Source organism: Cavenderia fasciculata (assembly GCF_000203815.1).
Source record: "Cavenderia fasciculata unplaced genomic scaffold Scf_Dfasci-G-b-285a01.f1-5, whole genome shotgun sequence".
Taxonomy (NCBI): Eukaryota; Evosea; class Eumycetozoa; order Acytosteliales; family Cavenderiaceae; genus Cavenderia; species Cavenderia fasciculata.
In genome coordinates, this window is record NW_004457708.1 from 164,736 (window position 1) to 181,330 (window position 16,595).

At 32.6% G+C, this 16,595-nt stretch overlaps 9 protein-coding genes and 1 non-coding gene across 10 annotated transcripts; 6 read left to right on the forward strand and 4 right to left on the reverse strand.

Moving 5' to 3' along the window:
* Window positions 1–175: 175 nt before the first annotated feature.
* Window positions 176–665, forward strand: DFA_03747 (uncharacterized protein; the record flags this gene model as incomplete). The annotated part of the gene is made up of 2 exons (XM_004357024.1): window positions 176–353; window positions 394–665. 2 exons carry the CDS (start codon window positions 176–178, stop codon window positions 663–665), a joined length of 450 nt encoding a protein of 149 aa, XP_004357079.1.
* Window positions 666–1,694: 1,029 nt separating this feature from the next.
* Window positions 1,695–3,084, forward strand: DFA_03748 (uncharacterized protein; the record flags this gene model as incomplete). The annotated part of the gene is made up of 2 exons (XM_004357025.1): window positions 1,695–1,914; window positions 3,035–3,084. The coding sequence occupies 2 exons, from the start codon at window positions 1,695–1,697 to the stop codon at window positions 3,082–3,084; spliced, it is 270 nt and encodes an 89-aa protein (XP_004357080.1).
* A 324-nt stretch (window positions 3,085–3,408) lies between these two features.
* On the forward strand, window positions 3,409–3,999 carry DFA_03749 (uncharacterized protein; the record flags this gene model as incomplete). Its single annotated transcript, XM_004357026.1, has 3 exons — window positions 3,409–3,579; window positions 3,715–3,773; window positions 3,927–3,999. The coding sequence occupies 3 exons, from the start codon at window positions 3,409–3,411 to the stop codon at window positions 3,997–3,999; spliced, it is 303 nt and encodes a 100-aa protein (XP_004357081.1).
* Window positions 4,000–4,340: 341 nt separating this feature from the next.
* On the reverse strand, window positions 4,341–4,413 carry DFA_03750. The gene has a single exon. It is a non-coding gene; the product is annotated as a tRNA-Ala (tRNA).
* A 777-nt stretch (window positions 4,414–5,190) lies between these two features.
* On the reverse strand, window positions 5,191–5,889 carry DFA_03751 (uncharacterized protein; the record flags this gene model as incomplete). Its single annotated transcript, XM_004357027.1, has 2 exons — window positions 5,191–5,278; window positions 5,855–5,889. The coding sequence occupies 2 exons, from the start codon at window positions 5,887–5,889 to the stop codon at window positions 5,191–5,193; spliced, it is 123 nt and encodes a 40-aa protein (XP_004357082.1).
* A 96-nt stretch (window positions 5,890–5,985) lies between these two features.
* Window positions 5,986–9,046, forward strand: aass (aminoadipic semialdehyde synthase; the record flags this gene model as incomplete). Its single annotated transcript, XM_004357028.1, has 4 exons — window positions 5,986–6,748; window positions 6,840–6,976; window positions 7,069–7,301; window positions 7,372–9,046. The coding sequence occupies 4 exons, from the start codon at window positions 5,986–5,988 to the stop codon at window positions 9,044–9,046; spliced, it is 2,808 nt and encodes a 935-aa protein (XP_004357083.1).
* A 57-nt stretch (window positions 9,047–9,103) lies between these two features.
* Window positions 9,104–10,177, reverse strand: hemE (uroporphyrinogen decarboxylase; the record flags this gene model as incomplete). Its single annotated transcript, XM_004357029.1, has 1 exon — window positions 9,104–10,177. One exon carries the CDS (start codon window positions 10,175–10,177, stop codon window positions 9,104–9,106), a length of 1,074 nt encoding a protein of 357 aa, XP_004357084.1.
* Window positions 10,178–10,389: 212 nt separating this feature from the next.
* mocs2l (molybdenum cofactor synthesis protein 2 large subunit) lies at window positions 10,390–10,794 on the forward strand (the record flags this gene model as incomplete). The annotated part of the gene is made up of 2 exons (XM_004357030.1): window positions 10,390–10,667; window positions 10,779–10,794. The coding sequence occupies 2 exons, from the start codon at window positions 10,390–10,392 to the stop codon at window positions 10,792–10,794; spliced, it is 294 nt and encodes a 97-aa protein (XP_004357085.1).
* Window positions 10,795–10,975: 181 nt separating this feature from the next.
* mpheS (phenylalanine-tRNA synthetase) lies at window positions 10,976–12,430 on the reverse strand (the record flags this gene model as incomplete). The annotated part of the gene is made up of 1 exon (XM_004357031.1): window positions 10,976–12,430. The coding sequence occupies one exon, from the start codon at window positions 12,428–12,430 to the stop codon at window positions 10,976–10,978; it is 1,455 nt and encodes a 484-aa protein (XP_004357086.1).
* Window positions 12,431–13,834: 1,404 nt separating this feature from the next.
* DFA_03756 (uncharacterized protein) lies at window positions 13,835–16,558 on the forward strand (the record flags this gene model as incomplete). The annotated part of the gene is made up of 1 exon (XM_004357032.1): window positions 13,835–16,558. One exon carries the CDS (start codon window positions 13,835–13,837, stop codon window positions 16,556–16,558), a length of 2,724 nt encoding a protein of 907 aa, XP_004357087.1.
* Between the last annotated feature and the right edge of the window lie 37 nt (window positions 16,559–16,595).

The following is a 16,595-nucleotide window of genomic DNA, read 5'->3' on the forward strand; positions in this document are numbered from 1 at the left end:
AATATATACAAATGATTCAACAAGTGTCGGGCCAACAATTATTTGTGTATACCCCAGATGGGGTTGCACATCTCAACCCTGATCTTCAATATTTCCAAACAGACCTGGACTTTATGCTTTTTTCTACCTTTACAAAGGAGGGTACCGTTTGGATAATTTGGGCGCACATATGAACATGTACCAATATGTAAGAGACCTTTTGAATGGGGCAAACACGCCCGAAATCAAAAATGACCCCTATCGTTTGAGGGCTCAAAGACAAGATTATGTTCTATATTTGGAAATTATTACATACAATGGAACTGTTCACCCATATGCAGCCCAAATGGTAACTCAAATGCCACAGGTTCTAAGCAAGGTTTTATACTTGGCCTGTGACAAACAATGAAACAGCTGTTCGTGATGTTCTAGTCGAATTTGATTTGTCATTGAGCCACTATTATAGCGATGTGGTCAACAGTGCCAAACCATCAACCCTTCCACCACTAGAATTGGTTTATAGTAGTATAGATGAAGGGTCTGAATTGGTTAATATTAGAATGGATCCATTAGTCACCAACCCTCCCACCATTGCACCACAACCATCAACTCAACCTGTTCAAGACTCTACAAAACCACCAAAAGTTACACTTTCACCCAAAGAAAATGATCAAAGATATAATTAGAGAAATATTCAAGGAACTTGGTATAATGCCACGTGGTATCGTTCCCAACAGTGTGGCTGCCATGGCTGGATACAAATTGTTTGAAGCAGCCAAAATTAGGGGGCTCACTGTTAGATTCAGATTGTAAATTAAAGTACAGTTCAATGATTAGTCAATGATATTTCATCTAATTATCAACATACTTAATCCTGGTGCCAAATATAGAAAGTATGCTGGATAAAAATACTAACGACTAAACTATTGTCGGTTAGTCGTCTCGAACAACAAACTATAAAAGACCAATGAAATCAATAAACATTAATTCATCTTTTATTACTATAATTAATAATCATTTACAATCTAATCTAAAGTCATTATTACTATCTATATATTCATATATCTATATATTATTATTATTATATACCTCTCAAACTAATTATATATTTACCAAGTATCTATATAGTTATTACACTCACCAAGGAAGGTGCTTTATCTGTTTCTAGACAAATATCAAATAGAGTGTCACAAGGAGCTATCATCAGATTGAAATGTAAATAACAAAGTATTCATTTAAATATTAATTAAAAACAAAAAGAATATTTCTCCAATCAAAAAAAAATTTATAAATTTATCATCTATATTTTATTTCATTGTAAACAGTCTGTACAAAACTACAATCGAGTTACTATATAATTGTTGATCACCGAAAATAATTTATTTATCAAGTCACTTTTAAAAAGGTTGACTGTGATCCCTACTCATTGATCATTTCAAGATCTGATGGGCAATTGATTTATAATTATATTTCTTTGTCTATATTTGTATAGCAATGGCAAGGTAGAGGGTTAAAACCCAAACCATGTGATCAGACTATTATTAGAGATCGTCCCAATTGATATGATTCATCTATTTGAACCTATTGTTTTTATCATTTGCACTTGAGTGTATAAATTCTTCCAAGAGTACGTATGTGTCGCTTGCATCGATCGACTGATGCCAATATTGAATCACGTCTACAATTTTGATTATCCATGATCATCTCACATACGAATGAGGGAGGTGGATGATCACGGCGGTGGAGATATGTTGAATATGTTCGAATATGTCACGTATGAAGCCTGTGCCATGAGTACATGTTACATACGAAATGGACAGCGAGAACACGTAACAGAGTTACCTCGTGATGTCACTACACCAGACAAATACCATTGTACTGCGTGCGCAGATTCGTTACAAATGAATTGGCTCTCTCGACTCGAACATTGGCAATGTTAATGTTACATACCATAGTCGTGTTGATGAAAGGGCATAGTACGAGTGATCTTGTTGATCTGTCGGTTTTACAATCTTTTGTTGATTTAATTCTGATTACTTTACTACATAGAGATACTGGTATGACACCTTTCTGATTAATCACCAATTATCTTATCTTTTCTTAATTATACAATAGAAAACAAACAACACAATATTTTTTAATCTTTAAATTTTTTTTTATTTAGTCATTTGACTGAAACCTTCCCTTTTCATATGAATTACATAATCACCACCCTGAATCAGATTTCTATTGTTGATACGAAATGGATAGATGTTGTAAGCACACCATGAAGTCTTGTGGCGTTTTTCCATAGTATTTGTTGGGTGGATCGAGGATATCCAAATAATCAATGGTCTCTTCAGATTTATCTGATCTAACATCTATAGAGTAGGTACGTGGTGCAAGGTCTTCAACACTTGAGTTGGATACAAATAGGAATTCATGTTAGTCTCCTCTATTGAAATTCATCTTGTTAACGAGATAGTTGTCATCTTGGCAAGTAGTGTTTGCTTTGAGTTGCCATGTTGATCCAGACTTGAGATAGAGTTGGAATGAATTGGTCAATGAAATACAAAGACAACAAATGATAATAATAGAAATTAAAAATATACTAGTTTTCATATTGTTTGAAAATTTCACAATTAAACTAAAGTTGAATAATATTTTTGTTTAACAAAAAAAAAAAAAAATAGGTAAATCAATAATTTAATTCATCATAAATATATATTATATACATAGTAGAGTTGTAGTTTAATATTATCTATATATATATAATCCTCTTATCGTATATAAATTAAAAATATAATGATCAAATTTGGATTGGTGGTGGTGGTGTTGTGTGTATGGAGGATAGGGAAAAAAATTTCCCAATCTAGATTGTCCAATCATATATGTCATGTGATGATCTTACATAACCATATGGTCGTCGTCGTCGTTGCAACTATCATCACAATCAACTATATTTTCAGTATCGAGATTTTATTTTTATTCAGTTTTGTAAGATATATAGATGGCAAACACCACCACTATTTTATTACAATCGTCGAATTGATCATTTATTTTAATTTTTTCATAGACTCTGTTACAAAAGAAAAACCAGATGATCAATCATTTGGTGGAAAATAGATAAAATAACTTGTCTCTAAAATAATCATCTCCATAATCACACAATAAAACACGTTTACCAAAAAGAGTAAATGATGAACAACTAATTTGTTGGTTCTAATATGTCGTGGGAGAGAATACAATGATCTAGCAAGCAAATATTAATTTGGACAATAAATTTTCTAAATACTCTTAACCATTAAGATCATTGATCAATCTCTCTTTTACAGTAATCTATTAATCTGAATTGTTTATGTTGGTATGGTTGTGCGTGCGAGGGTGTATGTGTATGTGAATGTGTATATGCGAGTGTATAGATCACAATAGTGTATACATACATATTTGATGGTAATAACACGATTAAAGAATAACCTAGGGCTCATTGACTGTTGCCAGTCTGCCACCTCTACACTCTTTTACAAATCTTACTCCGACCAACTAGTTCCAATTCTACACACAGCGTTCAACCACGCGCTCAACAACCCTCACCTCATCCCATCTAGATTTAAATTTGGTGTAATTAATACTTTAAAAAAACATACCACATCGTACAAATCCAGGATCAATTGTTTTTTTTTTTTTTACTACTAAGGTGGGTATCCAGGATCACCACTAGAAATTTTATTTTGTTTAGTTTAATGATTAAATGAGATAACCTTTGTGGCAAAGAGTTATTTGGCCTACAGCGAATCCTACGCCGATTCCTATACGTATGGGACCCTTTGGTCACCAGCTATTTACAGTAGAGTCGGGGGATACCTTTGTCCATTTTAGTGAAGTGATTTCATCGCTACGGTCGCCTCGGTTGGTTGTCTTTACGCTGATTAATTGCATCCATGATTAAATTTGATTAAACTTGATAGAATCCGTGATGTTGACAGGTCTGGTGGCAGTCTTTCAGGATCAACATTGCTATTATGGTCTGTCGGGCCATAAAGAGTGACCATTCTCCATTAGCCAGGTACTCGATGAGTGGTATGGTTGATGAGGAACAGAATAAAGCTAGGTCGAAGCAGAGTTCTAAAACAAAAATGAAAAAAGTCGGGTTTTTTTTGCGCGTGTCCGTTTAAATGATGAGACTTATACGCAAAAAATGGTACTTTAGTTATTAAGGTAACAGCAACTTAAGTAATGAGTGAAACGAATAATAAGTTGCTGTGCTCTTGCTTCTAGGTTGAGTGGTTTTGTTTATATAAATATATAATGATGTATGTTTGAACAGACACAAGAAAAAAAACAACTCCAGATCAATTGGAAAATATTGGGAAATAAAAGTGTGGACCAGAAGGGTATCGATCCCTTTACCTTTCGTATGCAAAACGAACGCTCTACCATCTGAGCTACAAGCCCAATTTTTTGGATGAAGCATAAAACAATTTTGCGGTATTTATACCGCCCGGCCCGAATGTTTCAGCATTAAAATTAAAAGTATAATTAATCAAACTTTGTAACTTCTGTACTACTCCTCCTATCGATAGGGAATGAATTACTTATAAAAAAGCCCGCCCTTAATACAAAAGAGATTAGTTCAATCAATTGGTAGCTGTACTAGTCATCATCTTACGTTAAAACAAATAAATACAAAAATGGCATAAGAGAAGCACTCCATTGGACGTCAGACAAGTTGCGCAAAAGGCGTGGACGATGAATCGTTTCCTCGCCGACCCTTCCAACAATCCCAATTCGCCAACCATATACTCGGCGCCCACGCACGACAAACCATTCACGCCCTACCTTCCAACAGAGTTCAGTAGAATGCCCACGCTCTCAACTTGACCAATCATCGTAGCGTCTATGCTACCCCATACAAATGAAATTGGCAAAGAAGGAGCAGCGGGAGTTGTGATTGCACTGGGTGTTGGTTTGTTGATATCGCACACCTTGCAATTCTGTGGTTGAAGTAGATCCAGTTTAGAATGGGAAAATAGTTGTGTTGCAACTACTAGCAGGAGCACTACCAAAAGATGATAAAGTCGTGGAGTTGGAGGTGTTTTAACTCTAAAATACTTGTTCTCTTGTTTTGTCGATCATTGAAACTTTGATTGTTCATATTGATGTTGAATTAACAATCAGATCTGTTTGTATCAAGTTGTTAATGATATCAGTGATGACATCATTAAACTATTATTATTTTTGTGGATGCGTTGTCTCTTCCCATATTCCATTACCATACTCACCTTGAGCCAAATTATAGTTTTGACATTTACCAAGTGACCTAGAATAAATAAATAAATATTAGAATTATTATTATTATTCTTCTTCTTTGATTTTATTCTTACTTTTCGTTGTACAAAAAAAAAAAAATGAAAGGAGAAACAAAACGATGCTTATCTAAGCATTGATGACACTTGCTCAATTTAGGTGTAATGATGTCAATGAATGGATGGTATCTACTATTAGATGCCTCTATATGACACTAACACGACAGAGAATAATATCCAAAACTACTGTTTAGTGTTACTGATAGAGTTGAAGAAACTATCAAAGGAATAGTCACCAGAGATTTCTAATTTCTTGTACAAAAATATCAATAAATATTTAATAAATCTTTAGAGTACTACGTATTCGAGAAACTTATATATATTTGTTTATCTGTGTTCTATGGGTTTCACGAAAGCGATTTTTTGAATAAAAAACGTGTCACTGGTTGCCAAGAGGTGTTTTGAAATTTCCCTCATCAATTTCCGACCTCCTTTTTTTTAAAATTTTAAAAAAACAACAAACAAATATTAATTTTTTGTTTTTTTCTGTGATCACACCACTCCCTCATTTTGTTCTTCTCTTCTTTTACCCAACCACACGGTCGTTCATTCTAAACATTATCATTATTATCGTAGACTGATAATTGTTTTTTTTTTTTATTCTCTCTCTCTTTTTATTATTATTATTATTATTTTTTAAAAGAAAGAAAGAAAGTAAAAAATGTCAGAAACAAATAGTCCAATCATTACAACTCCTACTACTACTACTACTTCTACTACTAGAGTATATACACTTGGATTACGTAGAGAAGATAAGAATCGATGGGAACGTCGTGCACCCTTGGCACCATCACACATTGAACAGTTAGTCAAGCGCGGCATTCGTTGCATTGTGCAACCAAGCACACTGCGAAACTATAGCAATGCCGCCTATGAAAAGGCCGGTGCCATCATCCAAGAGGATTTACGCGACTGTGACACAATCTGTGCCGTCAAGGAGGTGCCATCCGAGTACTTGTTTGAAGGCAAGACCTACTTGTTCTTTTCGCACACCATCAAGGCACAGCCATACAACATGCCCATGTTGGACGAGATCAACAACAAAAAGATCCGTCTCATTGATTACGAGCGTATCACTGACAATCAAAACAAGCGTCTTGTTCGTTTTGGTGCCTTTGCCGGTTACGCTGGTATGATTGACATGTTGCACGCCCTTGGTGATCGTCTCTTGGCCAAGGGTTTCTCTACCCCATTCCTCCATGTCGGTTACTCCTATGTCTACAGCAAGTTGGAAAATGCCATGGATGCCGTTCGTGCCATCGGTGAAGAAATCTCTCAAGTTGGTCTCCCCGATGATCTCCTCCCATTTACCTTTGCTTTCACTTCTGATGGTGCTGTTGCTCAAGGTGCTCTTTCCATTTTTAAATTACTTCCTCATAAAATGGTTACTCCTGATGAAATGGTTGATCTTGTTAAAAATAAAAGTTAAAAAAAAAAAAAAAAAAAAAAAAATGGAAAAAAAAAAAAGAAATAATAATATATTAACTTTTATATATTTTTTTATTTATTTTTTAGAGGGAGAAAGAGGAATTTTATATGGTACAATTATAAAATCTGAACATATGGTAGAACCAATAGATTCATCAAAGAAATTTGATAAAGATGATTATTATAAAGATCCATCAAAATATAAACCAATCTTTTTTGAAAAGGTAAAAAAAAAACAACAAAACAAAAAAAAGAATCATTTTAACATAGTTTAAAATATTAATTAATTAATTTTTTTTTTTTAATTTTCTACTAGTATGCACCATATATTTCATGTTTAATTAATTGTATGTATTGGGATGCAAAATTCCCAAGATTAATTACAATTAGACAAATGGAACAATTGGTTGAAACTGGTAATTCACGTTTAATTGGTGTAGCTGATATTTCAGCAGATATTAATGGTTCATTGGAATTTTTAATGAAAACAACTTCAATTGATTCTCCATTATATATTTATGATCCAAAAACTCAAGAAATTCATGATCCGTAAGAAAAAAATAATATATTTAAATATTTATATTTCCATTTTATTTATTTTTTTTATTCTATTTTTTAGTACAACTGATCAAAAATATATGTATAGAGAAGGAATATTATTTTTAGCAGTTGATAATTTACCAACAGAATTTCCAAAGGAAGCAACACAATGGTTTGGAGATCATTTATTACAATTTATGGAAGCAATTGTTAGATCCGATCCATTAAAGCCATATGACAAGATGAATGATATTCCAGATGAAATTAAACGTGCTACCATTACAGCTCATGGATCATTGACACCACCATTTGAATACATTAAAGAGTTGCGCAAGAAAAGAGAAGCAATGATTAAGCGAGTTTTAATTATTGGTGCTGGATTAATTTCACACCCAGTCATTTCCTATCTTGCTCGTAATCCAAGTCATGAAGTGGTTGTAGCAGATATTGATGCTGATCAAGTAAACAAGGCTGTTAAATTTGAACCAGATATTCAAACTATTGTGATTGATGTAAATGATCAATCAAAATTGGATAAACTAGTTTCAAAACAAAAAGTTGTCATTTCTCTTTTGCCAGATGACTTGACATTATTGGTTGCAAAAAGTTGTTTACGTACAAAAAAACATCTCATTACTACAAGTTATTTGACAAATGAAATGAAACAACTTCATCAAGAAGCAAAAGATGCAAATTTAACATTTTTAAATGAAATGGGTTTGGATCCAGGAGTTGATCATTTGGAAGCATCGCGAGTCATCAATAGTGTGAAAAAGCAAGGTGGTAAAATTCGTTCATTTGTATCTTGGTGTGGTGGTTTACCAGCTCCAGAATCTTCCGACAATCCAATGGGTTACAAGTTTAGTTGGAGTCCAAGAGGTATGTTGGAAGCTGTCAAAATGCCTGCTGCCTACAAACAAGATGGACGTGACATTGTAGTCTCTGGTCAAGAAGTTTACAAACGTGTTCAAAAGGTAGACATCTTCCCTGCCCTTTCAATCGAAGGTGTACCAAATAGAAATTGTCTCTCACTTGGTCAATATTATGGTATTCAAGATAGTAAAACAATCTTTAGAGGTACTATTCGTTATAAAGGTTTTTGTCAAGTAATTGAAGCTGCCGTTGAAATTGGTCTATTGGATGAAACAGAAGTTGGTCTTTTAAAGGTTGGACAAGAAAAGATTTCATGGAACAAGGCTCTTAGAGCCATTTTACCAGATCCATTATCATCGACAAGTGCAAACGATAAATTTTCAACACAAGAAATGTTCCGTCGTAAATTACGTACTCGTCGTGGTTACCCAAGTAAAGGTTATGATGATGAAAAGATTACCTACATCTTGTCGGTATTTGAATGGTTGGGAGTATTCTCGGAAACCATTGAAATTGCTCAAAAGGGTAGTTATTTTAATGCCTTTTCACAATTACTCAAAGGCAAATTGGAATTTTCACCATCTGAAAGAGATCTCATCATTCTCCATCACATCTTTGGTATTGAATGGCCAGAAGGACGTCATGAAACTAAAACTTCTACCCTCGTCTATTATGGTACAAAAGATCTTTCTGCCATGGCCTATACCATTGGTTTACCAGCTGCTATTGCCGCCGAACTATTACTCGAAGGAAATATTAAAGAAACTGGTGTTGTCATTCCAATTACTGAAGAATTTTATAAACCAATCTTAAAAGCTCTTCGTAATGAAGGTATGACTTTTATTCATCGTCAAGAATTTGATAAAGAAAAAGATTATTAAAAAAATAGAGTAGAGTAATTTAAAATAATAAAGTAATAATTATATTATTATAATTTATTATTTCTTTTCTTTACCAAATTTGTGAATTGAATTGATAAAATTATTAGCACTATCTGGATTATGTTGAGGTTGCATACCATGACCAAGATTTGCAATATAACGTTGAATACCAAAACCTTGAATCATTTTTTCAACTTGTTCGTCAACTATTTCTTTTGGACAATATAATACGGCAGGATCAAGATTACCTTGTAATGTCTTTTTATATTTTTCAGTGATGAGACGAGCTTGGGTTGGGTCAATGGTCCAATCGATACCGAGGACATCATAGACAGAATTGGCAGCCAATGATTCCAAAGCATGATTGGCACCCTTGGCAAACAGAATGAGTGGAATGTTTGGATGTTTGGCACGGACCTTTTCGGCAATCTCTAATAGATAGGGTTGAGCAAACTCGTAAAAGAGATGTGGTGATAATTCTCCGGCCCAAGAGTCAAATACTTGAATGGCTTGAGCACCAGCTTCAATTTGTCCAACGAGATAGTCTATGCAAACGTCGGTCAACATGCGCAAGAGTTTGTGTGATGCTTCCTTGTGATTGTATAACCAACCTTTGGCAGCATTCAAGTTGCCACCTGAAATACCTCCACCTTCGATACAGTATGCCATCAATGTCCATGGTGCACCAGTAAATCCAATCAATGGTACTCGTCCACCAAGTCTGTGACGTGTCAATGTAATAGCTTCAAATACGTATTTGAGTGAACTATGTACATCTACTGGATAGATGAGACGTGACATTTCTTCGGGAGTCTTGAGTGGCTGTGGAAAGTGTGGACCTTTACCTGGGATCATTTGTACCTCCAATCCCATTGCTTGTGGTACCACCAAAATGTCACTGAAAATGATCGATGCATCCAATCCTGGGTATCTATCAATTGGTTGTAATGTCACCTTGCATGCCAACTCTGGTGTCTTGCATACTCCAAAGAAATCTGTATCTGCTCTAACCTCTTTAAACTCTGGTAAATATCTACCTGCTTGTCTCATTATCCATACCGGTACTCTTTCAACCAATTCTCCTTTACATGATCTAATAAATAAATCATTTGTTAATTTTGGGAATTCCATCTAAATATAAAAAAAAAGAATATTTATAAAAATAAATAATGATAATGATAATGAAAATGATAATGACGAATGCATCATATGATGATCATTTAGAAAAAAAAAAACAAAAATTTTTAATTAAATTTTCGAAAAAGGACATTAGATACGTATTCACCCCTTTTTTGATCTTCATCATAATTACCTGTGCTAATAGTAGAATACAAACAAAAAAAATGACGATTATAAATAAAATAATAGATAATGATAGAAATGTTTATATTGAAATAACAAATGAAAAGATAGATTTGATGAAATATATAGATATGGTTGGTGATGAAAAAGCAGGAGCAATATCAACATTTATAGGTACAACACGTGATAACTTTAAAGGTAAACAAGTACTCTATTTAGAATATGAAGCTTATATACCAATGGCTTTAAAAGAAATTGAAAAAATTATAAATCATCTTTATCAAAATTTTAATATTCAAAATTGTTCAATTATTCACAAGTATGAAAAAAAGAAGAAAAATATAAATCATTTAAATCATTTATTAATTTTTCCTTTTTCTATTTAGAATTGGTAAAGTAGAAATAAAAGAAACAAGTATTTATATATTAGTATCATCACCACATAGATTAGATTCATTATTAGCAGTACAATATGCAATTGATACAATTAAAAGTACAGTACCAATTTGGAAAAAAGAATTTTATACAGATGGTTCAATTTGGAAAGAAAATTGTGAATCTTGTCATCATCATCACAAATAAAGATAAAATTGATCAATTTTATTTATTTATTTATTTCTTTTTTCCTTATCTTAATTTTATATTTAATTTATTTTCAATTTTTGAACGAATATTTGACATTTGAAGATCAATTTCTTCATTTGTTAGGTTTCTTTCCATTGAACGATAATTGATACGATAACATTGACTGGTTAGACCAGTTTTTGGATGTACAAAGGTATCGATTAATTGAACATCTTCGATGAGGTCGCCAGCTTCACCACGAAGAAATTCATAGAGATGATTCTCGTGGAATAAATCTTTTTGTTGTGGTAACCAAAATGTAATATCTTTAAAACATGATGGGAATTTACTGTAGGGTTGGAAACGAGTTTTTGAAATGTCAATGTTTGTAATTTCCTCTGGTTTCTTGTCTACTCCTTTGAATTGACGATGAAAACGATCATCTTCAGTCCAAAACAAACGAATGTCTGGAATGTCAAAGAGAATCATAGCCAAACGTTCCAATCCAATACCAAATGCCCATGCATATTCATCAGATCGACCAGCTGCGTTTAGAATACCTGGGTGTACAACTCCACATCCCAATACTTCCAACCATCTTCCTTGGAATAAGATTTCCATCTCCCAACTTGGTGCCGTAAATGGAAAGTAGGCATCAATCCAACGTACCTCTAAATTTGTTCCAATTACTGATCTAATCATCGATTCCAATGTTGATTTTAAATGTTTTTCAACAAATTGAATATTTGAATCCATTGCATATTGACCATCATTATAATAATCATTATTTGGATTAAATTTAAATGGAGTCTCTGATGAATTTGGTAATGTAAAGGTTTGAACACCTTCCATTTGATGAAATACTGGATAATGAACAGAATCGATAGTATCTCTTCTATAAACATCACCTGTCACCAAAAAGGCAGTATCCTTTGGATTCTTTTTGAGTAACAATTCCATTTGATGTGCACTTGTATGTGTACGTAATAGAGTATTCTCGTCAAAATAATAAGTATCATTTGGACTACGACCAATATGATCATTTGGAAATAATAAATCATCAAAGTTTTGTTTACTTGTTACTTTGGAATCAAAGTTGTCATAAAAGTTGAATCTTGTTATAGTCTTTCCATCTGCTTCAACAATCTCTTTGAAATGATAATGTATCTTTTTCTTGATAACTGATAATGGATGATCTATTCTATTATGTAATGATCTACCTCTTTTCTCTAATATACTTGTTGGTATATTTCCTTCTTTTGGTATAATTTTTGTATAATCAATTATAGGAGTAGGAGTTGAAGAGTATAAACGACGATAAATTGAAAAAGATGAAGAAGAAGAAGAAGAAGATAAAGTAGAAGGGGTGAATGATGATGATGATGATGATGATGGTTGTGACTGCGAGTTGACTAGATTTAATGTTGATAGAGATCTATAGATTAGATTACTACTACGGATCAATGATGATGTCGTAGTAGTAGTGGTAGATGATTTAAATATGGATGATAATATCATCGTTTACTCTTCTATGTGTATCGAGTATCGTAAAGAGAGAGGGAGAGAGAGAACAATGACATCAGATTGCTGAATCTGCTCATTCGTCACCCCCAAATTCATGAATGGATTTTTTTTAATATTTTTTACTTCAAAGAGTGTAGTGAAATTGGATTCACGGATGATCATTCATGATGTAAAGATTAATCTTATTCAATCATGTACCTTTTTAGTTCATAAACAAGAAAAGAACAGAACAACAAGAGTGTAGTGGTAAATATATTAATATATTAATATTTTAAAAAGAGAGTACCTTTACTGATTGTAGAGGGGTAGAGATACAAACACAAAAAAATGTAATACATTACAACTATCGTTGGTGGTTATGGTTATGGTTTGTTTGTTTGTGGATAACACTTAGAAGAAGAAGAAGAAGAAGAAGAAGAAGAAGAAACACTGTGCAATGATCATCAATTAATCAATCAATCAATGTCAAATCAAATCAATCAAATCAGTCCAAATCTATTGACCATCCACTTCTTTTTTTTTTTCCTCACCCTTGACCTTACCCTTTCCTTCTCTATCGTATCGACCTTTTAGAAAAAAAAAAAAAAAACCACACGTACAACTATAAAAGAAAATGATTGAGCGTATGGATCCCACCCTCTGATCAAATCAACACTTCTTTTGTGTTTGTGTTCCATGTGTGTGTGATCACTAGCGTCAAAGTTTGTCTAGTACCTAGTAGTAGTTGGAGGAGGTTATTTTAATTTACACCAAAAGGAGTGTGGGGTGGTTAGAGGGATGGAATATGTGATGTATAATCATCATCACACTTGACTAGTCTACCATTCCTTTCCATTCCACCATTCTCTCTTTTTACATACTTTTTACTACACAAAAAGGTAGAGATATAGAGAGAGACTACTACTTATTTTATTTATTTATTTATTTATTTAATCTATTTTTTTTTTTAAAAAATGTATGTATATCAATGACCAATTTATTGACCCCCCCTCCTAATTGGTGGATTAATCCAATTCTATACTTGGCTATAGTTTATCTTCCTTAAATCATCAAATTAATTTACATGTAAATTAAATTCATCATCATCATCTTTACTTATGGTCATAAACTACCCTCCCATTTAAACTTTTTTTTTTTTTTTATATGACTATTGCTTCCATCATCACACAATATCCTATTTCAATCAATTCAAATCTATTTGAACAACAACGTTTTTTAATCGTTGTATTCATGGTTGATCAATTTTTTTTTTCCCTTATTTATTTGAAATCCTTACCACCCATCAACCACCTTTACCTTACCTAATTACTACTACTTATTTTCATTTAATCAATCTTATTTTCTTATTATTATTATTTTTTTTTTATATTTAGATTTATCTTTTTATTTTTGAAAAAAATGGAAATTCAACTTTATAGAAATGTATTTAAAAATGTAATATTAAAAAGACAAATATCATACCATGTACATTGTAATCATTCAAAGTTTAGTTGTGGCATAAGACAAGACAATGAATTTGATCCAAATCAATTGGTTCGATTAAATCGTTACGATTTAATCAATTCAAAATTTATGTATATTATATTTCCTGCAACTTTAATTGAAAAACGTAAATCCAACTCTTCCAATTCAAGTTCCAATTCTTCTTCTTCTAGTACTATTTCATTTTTTGAAGAAGAAGGAAATATGGCAAATAATAATTTTTATTATCATTGGTCAGTTTCAACATTGATTCATTTAATGGACCATGAATATAGAAAATTTATTTCACCTTTATCACATTCACCACATTCACAACATTCCCATCAATCCTCCTCCTCATCTTCATCTTCATCTACTTCATCACCCTATTTTTCACCAATAGCAATATCACCAAGAATATCACCTTCATCCTCTTCCCCTGTATTATCAATGATGGACCCATCCATTTCATCCGATGTATCATCAACTTGTTGTATGTCTCCAAGTTTTCAATCCTTCCACAATAATCATACACCCGTCTCTACCAATATTAAAGAATCAATAATATTGAGACTTTTAAATTTATTTGAACAAGATACAACGAGACCATATTTTGAAAGATGTGTACATTTTACATCTACCGTACTCATACATGCCATTCGATTAGAATGGAAACAAGTCATCATTGATATAGTCCGTACCAATCCACAATCTGTAACTGATAAATGTTGGAAATCTGCCTTTGAATATGGAGTTCGAGACCTCTCTATTTTGGATACACTTGCTCAAGGAAAATACTTTTATTTCGAGGCCATTTCATCACTTGTTCAACTACCAAACATTGCCGCCAAAAAAGGTCGACTCGATCTATTAACTTGGTTACATCAAAACAAATTCAAACTTGGTCGTGCTACCGCCGATTATGCCGCCGAGGCTGGTCATTTGGACTGTCTCGTTTTTCTACTGGAAACTGCCAACTCTGAATACAACAGAGCCTACGACTTGGCAGTTCAAAATAATCACATTCAAATCATCTTTTACCTTGAACATTCTTACAATGCTCTACCTACTCATTCAACTATTCAAAATGCTTGTAATAATAATAATATAAATCTTATTCAAAATTTATTATCAAAATTACAATTAATTCAATCAAATCAAACTATTAATAATCAACAAAATAATCAACAACAACTACAAAAAAAAGGAATAACATTTAAAGGATTAATTAAAAAAACCTTTAAATCTTCTTCTTCATCTTCTTCTTCAACTTTAAAACCAAATAGAATCTCTCTAGTAGAAGGAGATTTTAGATGGGTAGAAATAGCAACACAAAAAGGACATTATCAATTACTTCAGTATTTATTAAATAATGGTAATGGAATTCCATTATTTGAAATGAATAGTTCAATACCACTTGGAAGTTTATGGAATCATGCTGCAAGTGTTGGTGATTTGGAGAGCATGTCGGTATTGAAACCATTCCTTGCTCAACAAGATTATAAATCTCAAAACCCAAGAGCAATGTATTTGGCTGCTAGCAATGGTCATGATAAATGTTTAATATTTGCAAATGAATCAAATTTGGAATCCAACAACGATCAATCATATATCATTTCAACATTTGAAAAATCTTTAGAATCTTTAAATATTGATTGTATCAAATATTTATTAAATCAATTTTCTAGAGAAACTATTTCAATGATTGATATTTCAGTCATGGTTGATTGTAAAGATTCAAAAAAGATTTTAGAAATTCTTAGATTATTATCACAATTTCTATCAGACGAACAAATGAAAAAGATTCCCATTTCAATCATAGTTGGATCATTAGAAATTTTCAAATACATCGAAGTTTACTATCCACAATTATTAATTGATAGTACAGAGTTTTTAGATTTGGCTGCCATGTCTAATCGATTAGATGTATTGGAATATATCATTTATCAAAACAAACGTCATAATTGGAGATGTACAACCAATGCACTCATCGTAGCAGCCAAACGTGGTTATATTGGTGTTGTAAAGTGTCTCTTTACTCTGTTATCGGAACATGAATTCTCTAGAAAACTTAAAAAGACTTGTTTGTTGGGTGCAATTGGAAATGGCCACGAAAAGACAACCAAATTTTTGTTGGATCATTTTGGTATGGGATTGGATATTTGTGATGTTTGTGAATTAATCAAACATTGCTGCAAAACCTATCAAACCAATTTACTCGATATTCTGACACATCATCTTTGGAAATATGTTGGTTGTGGAGTTGATGGAATGCGTTTAGAATGGGATGAAGAGTTGGGAGGTCAATTTTGTCGTCATTTCCCAACACTTCTCTACATGTTGGATCACTTTCAATCGGTCAGCGTATTTGAAAGATACTTTTTAGATTTTATCCGTAGTGGCAGTGATATGGAAGTTGATGTATTTGCTTTGGTCTATGAACGAATGGAAATCACTCTACCAAGTCGAAACGGTCTCCAAATCCTAGCCGAAGCCGTCAGTTTTAATCGTTCCGAACTACTTGTCTATCTCTTGAAAAAGGTTAACCTCCCTCTTACCGATCATTTTAAATCCTACATTCATTCAATCCTTGATAAAAATCAAAAAGATACAAATAGTAGTAAAATACTTGAAAATTTTATAAAATTAAATAATCTCTAAAAACAAAAAAAAAGAAATAGAAATAAAATTAATAATT